The 5,866-nt window shown below is 42.7% G+C and overlaps 1 protein-coding gene across 1 annotated transcript in view; it reads right to left on the bottom strand.

Moving 5' to 3' along the window:
• Nucleotides 1-2,825: 2,825 nt before the first annotated feature.
• Nucleotides 2,826-5,866, bottom strand: part of SARC_11725 (hypothetical protein) — a 6,919-nt gene continuing 3,878 nt past the window's right edge. Inside the window, exons 4-5 of the mRNA XM_014294185.1 lie at nucleotides 5,151-5,744; nucleotides 2,826-4,643 (exon numbers count right to left, since the gene is read on the bottom strand). Of these exons, the coding sequence (XP_014149660.1) occupies nucleotides 2,876-4,643; nucleotides 5,151-5,744 (2,362 nt within the window). The 3' untranslated portion in view covers nucleotides 2,826-2,875. The remainder of the gene's footprint in view (nucleotides 4,644-5,150; nucleotides 5,745-5,866) is intronic.

Genomic DNA, 5,866 nt, shown 5'->3' with positions numbered 1-5,866 from the left:
CACACATATATATATATGAGTGTATGTCCGCACACATAAATGTAGTGTGTGTTTGTCTGTGAGTGTGTGTATGTGCGTGTGGGCGGCGGTTATGCGTGTGTTAGTCTGATTGTATATATATATATATATAATGCATTTATATATATATATAGAGAGGTGTGTGTGTGTGTGTGTGCTTGTGTGTGTGTGATTGTGTTTGTGCGTACTATATATATATATATATATTCTTGTATATTTGTATATATATATATATATTGTATATTATATATACATATATGTATACATACATATATATATATATATGTATACATATATACATATATATATATGTGTGTGTGTGTTGTGTGTGTGTGTAGATATATATATATACATATATATATATATAAGTGTGTGTGTGTGTGTGTGTGTGTGCGTGTATGTATGTATGTGTATGTGTGTGTGTGCGTGTGTAGGTACATACAAACGGTGAGTGTTTCATATACTATATTTAAAAATTCCTTACCAGTTTGTGCGCTCCCGTGGTAGACATATTTCGTCGGCGTGGTAAGATAGCCTGCTCATTGGTACTTCGAACTTGTGACTTACAATCTCTTGTTATTTTTTGTTCACGTACCGAGGGTGACAGTAACCGACCCCCGCGTGTGTGGCTCTGTGTGTGTAAGGACGCCTGAGTGCAGTTTCGTCGTGGTAAGTCTGCATTGGATGTGAAGCTTATCGCTCTGTGCGATTGCTTACCTGTCCCTCTGCGAGCATTTCTGCTATAGTTTGTGTGTGATTGTGATACATTCGAAGCAGAGTTGTGTACTCTGTCAGCTTTATTCTTAATGACAGATGAATAATATGTATTGCAGGATACGTGGCTGTATTTCCTCCTCGCGCAGTGTGGAGTATCTGAGACAATGTGATTTCCGGTTGAAGTATGTACTTTGGTGCTGCACTGGACTTGCAAACCCCCATGCCGACGAATAAGTGAGCTTACGTTCCTTAACGATTGGCTTTGTTGCTGGGTACGTCCCCAATTGATTGCCCCGTTCATACTCTACAAGACAGTCTTCTTAGCTTGCGAAAGTAAGTTGTGGCTTTATTTACTCTGTTATTAAACATATATCAGAAAAATATGGCTTTTCATCATCACATATTTGTCATTTGATATTTTTATATTTTATTTAATACACACATACACTCATACAGTCATTCACTATGATTCATACATATTACAGATATTTACATACAGCAACAACAGGCAGGTTGCCGTTGAACAGCACTGGTGAGTGGAATAGACACATGATGAGAGTATTTATAAATAAAAGAATGACATGCTCTCAATACGCAAAGGAGTGACACAAGTCACACCGCACACGATCCGATTGGCCAATTCCCTCGATAAAACGGACGCCATGTCCCATTTAAGGGTCCACAGGGTTTCCAATCTGATAAGGTTTCCACTAGGTTCTAATTTTGTTTTTAAAAACCCACAGGGTTGTCGGATATTTGGTGCATGGGACTGGGACGCCTCGAGCGCCTTGAGTTTGTCGTTTTAGTCCTCACAATTCCTCTCTTGACTGTCGGATTTTGAGGGAAAATGGACATCTAGATATCATGTGGACAGCATTTCCGGATATCTCATTGGCTAAGAGTTTGGGGTGTTTTAAGCTTTTAGAGAGAGAGTCTCAACATACGTAAAAATATGTGCCGATTGTACGACTTTCGGTTGCAGTGTTGCCACCATTATTATTATTAAATACATATAACATGTCCACTGTACAATTGTACATACATATGTTTAGTTGGACTCTGGAGACCCTTTTTGAATGTATATTTTATATTTATGATGCTAAATACTGTACTTTTGTCGGTACGCGTATGAATTTTATACATTGCCGGTTGTGCCTAAATTCCAAATGTGACGAGCTTCTTCATCGCTGTCCAGAATACCAAACGGGAGCTATACACATGCTTAACTCGACCTCTATCCACCGGTGGAAGATACAGCTTTGCTGGTTATCCCCATTGTATCCAAATTCGTACTCATCCCACACATCCCACACTACTTTGAGTGGTATCAAAGCATACTGTTGACACCAAAATATGGTGTTTTACCTCATAGTGGTTTTGCATTCCGATACAGAGTAATTGTCAAAATCTTACGGACTAAGATCCTTACACACAAATATTTAGTTGATATTGTAATTTCTAGTTCTTTAAATTCATTAAAAATTGAATACTCAGTTGCAGATTACACAAGAGCGTAAATTTGAGATCCCAGGGTAGGAAGAAATCGTCAATCATTATGACATCCATGATGAGAAAATTCAGTCCTTTTGTGAAATGCAATCTTGACTTCTCCAGATAGTTCCATTTTTAGACCAGAGTGATGGTTGGCGGTGTTCTTTCAACCATCAACAAATTGCTTAAAGGTAGCTTGCCGAAAAAATGCTTTTGTTCGTGTAACATATGTTTGTAATATGTACGTACCAGAATCATCGAATAATATAAAATCTGTTTGCGGTCTCCAACGGCTATAGACCAAATTCTTTGCTGTCGTAATAAAACAGCATTTACGTGTAAATTACATACACGGGCAAACAATGACAATTTATAATGTGTAATCTCTTTCCACGGGTGCGTTCATGATATCGCTGCTTGAGGCTTCGAAGTCTCAATATACTCATGCCCGATTAGTGTTTCGGGTCTGCTGAGTAGTATGGGCGGTGTACACGGAGTCTTATAATGTAGTACATATTTGATTCTCGCAATGCCGGAAGGCCAAAATATAGCTAAATTCTACGAAAGGTAGAATATAGCTAAAATAGAACATTACACTACGACAAATTTAATATAGGAAGCGGGATACACCGTTATAATTTGTATCAACTTATAGGCAACTGAGAACGTGCTTCTTCGTTCTACCCACACTTTCCAGCAGCAGTAAATATTCGAAGCTCTTCAGATGCATCTCATCGGTTGTCTTACCACCATTTACGTTCAAATCGATGTTATCGGCTCCTTGCACAGCCTCTTCTAATTTTATCAGTGCTGTATGCAAAAGACGCAGTCGTGAACCCTTCTCGATATCATATGGTTGTTTTTGTGTGAATGTAGCTATTGGGCGTTCTTTCTGCATAGCCAGGCAGAATGAAGCAATCAGATTTAAAAGAATCGAAGTACTTTCGTAACGATACGAGATCTCAGTTGCACTGATACTTGCATCAGATATTCTGCGCTCACCACTGTTAGCTGCTGCTTCCGAATCGAACACATCCACGTGTGACTTAAAGTTTAAAAGTAAGACTCTACTGCACATTTGCTGGATGTACGTCAGATGCAAAAGATCGACCGCAGGCGTCTGTATATTATCGATCTTATCACCGCCACAACCAAGAATACATTCCTTCCATTGCGCTAAATAGAACCCACCCAGCTTATCCTTGATCCCCGCAGTTGCTATCTGTAGACCAGTTGTCTCCACTTCATCGCAATCGTCCTTCCGCCCACCATCATTGTCGCCGCTCCCTTGGTTAAGCCTTGTGGCTGCGCAGGTCAGACCCTCGATCTTGCCCATGTTCCCTTCCAACCCGCTCCAGAATACACGAGTTCGGGTATCAGCATCGATCTCATTCAGCATATCCTTCACTAATTGTACCACAGAGCCCCGTGTAGTCGCATCGCTGCACCTGGCAGCACTCTCCAGCATCATATCACCGACAAACACTGTGTCCTCCACCAAGGCTCGCTGCTTCTTACTATGAAACTCACCCAGCTGTACTCGTCTACACTCATAGTTGCCACGTGGTACTCGCGTATCAGATACAGCCTCACGCGATACGTCCTCACCTAGTTCGATACCAATCGTTTTCTGTTCATCACACACAATCTGAGGTGCGTTGTCTGGCCCAGCTTTGCCTGCGCTCGTTGCGGTCGTGTACTGCATACGGATTGCGCCTCCACTACTCGCTCGGTTTGTATTCACGCACGTCTGGAGAAAATGGATAGTAACATGCAACGACAGCTCGGACGGAGCCGCCAGTATGGCCCGCACATAGGCCATGCACTCCACTACAGCAGATGCCGTCGTATCAGATCCCGGTCGATCAGCGTCCTTTTCTAGACACCTCTCCACACTTGATGACTCACTGCCTCGCCTCTCTGTATATTCCTCTGCAGAAGTGGAATGTAAGGCGCCCGTCTTTTCTTCCTGATTGTCTATTCTCTCATATTCAGTAGAAATACCAGAACTGCCAGAATCAACACACATACCGCGGGAGTCTTCATGATCTGGTGTGCCACTCTGAGTCTGAGAAGTTGACGCCCCTGCCGCACACTCAATTCTGGGCTTGAAGCATCGGTATACGTATTGCACATACGCCTTACTTTCTGACACCGACGGTGCTGTCGAACTCTCAGCAAATATACCCAACGGTCCCACGTCACTCGTGCAGGCCTTCCTCGCAGAACCTTCTTCATGTCTTAGTATCTGCTTTGCAATTCTGAACAAAATGTGCTCGCTGGGGCGTTGGTTTGTAATGTCTTTGTCCATAGATTGCTGCGTGGACTGGAGGGTATACATGCGACACGCCAGGGCCACGACATCAGTAAACCATCCCCACATGTGCTCCGAAGCTTCCTGTAGACTCGACAGTATCCTGAAGTTTCCAAGCCATGGTAGATAGTATGAGCTTTAGTATACGAATTCTACCCTGTTGACCACCGGTATCGTGATAGCAATAAATAAACCACAAACTATCGAATTGAACCTTGGTAGTGTTGAAGTTTTACAACATTTTGTTGTAGAATATATAGAGCAATCGGACTAGTATCCGATCAAAAAGACCAAGTATCGTCGAGATTGGCATGCTGATATAAATTCGAAGTGGAAGTGGATGGAGTTTGTTTGAAGCCTTGAAGATATTTCTAGTAGTGCTAGCTACTATGTACAACTGCAGCTGATGCAAGGACAATGTTTTTGACGTGCATTGTAGACCAAAATCGAATACCAACTAACAAGCTTCTAGACATCCACAACGTATACACTCACCCATATGCTGAGAATAACGCTCGGGCGACATACCGCAGTAGAAAAGAATGTCACTAACAACATGTCACAAAAGTAGTAAAACAGCGACCACATCCAACACACAAAATGTACATACTTTTTGTCGGCGGCAGCGGTATATAGTTCAAGCTCACGAGCCACCCAGCGCTCACATATATCCCCCACGTGCACAACGGTGGGTAAGAAATCGCTCCAACCCCCTTGCCCACTTCCTTCCCCGCTGTCTTGTTCTCGCAAATGCTCACTATGGATACCGCTTTCGTCAGTTGCCTTATGGTCGGTGCCCCTCTCAAAGGGTCTCGCATCGAGTATGGAGTGGCCGTTATCATTTCTTGCAGTTTCCATGACATGTCTGGTTCTATTGCTTTCCGATGATACTGCAGCAACACCCTCGCCTCCGTGTCTATCAATCCCGACAGACGCATCAACGTATACAATACGCTCGCCGGTAGCGTCATTGGTATCTGCCCCAAAACTTGGAAGCTCAATCACAACAACAAACTCAACCCAGCCCTTGGCGATCTTGGTTACCTCCACGGTATTGGCGCATGTCTGTTTGGGCCGCATGCGCAGATACGCTGAGAATAGGGCAGCCATCAGACTGTCGCCTAATAGCCGCCGTGTGCACAGAGTTTCATTGATGATTCTCTTTGCCTCTTGTTCTCGGCCACTCTCAATCTCATCATCATCGCTGTTTCAGGAAGAAATTGAAATCAGATTCTGAACGAGGAAAACTCCACAAACGCTTATATATATATATATATATATATATATAGTAATAATAATAACAATACCGTACACACTACACACACA

Source organism: Sphaeroforma arctica, assembly GCF_001186125.1.
Source record: "Sphaeroforma arctica JP610 unplaced genomic scaffold supercont1.1842, whole genome shotgun sequence".
NCBI classification, from domain to species: Eukaryota; class Ichthyosporea; order Ichthyophonida; genus Sphaeroforma; species Sphaeroforma arctica.
Note: the sequence above shows the minus strand (reverse complement) of the source record. Positions and strands in the feature narration are given on the sequence as shown.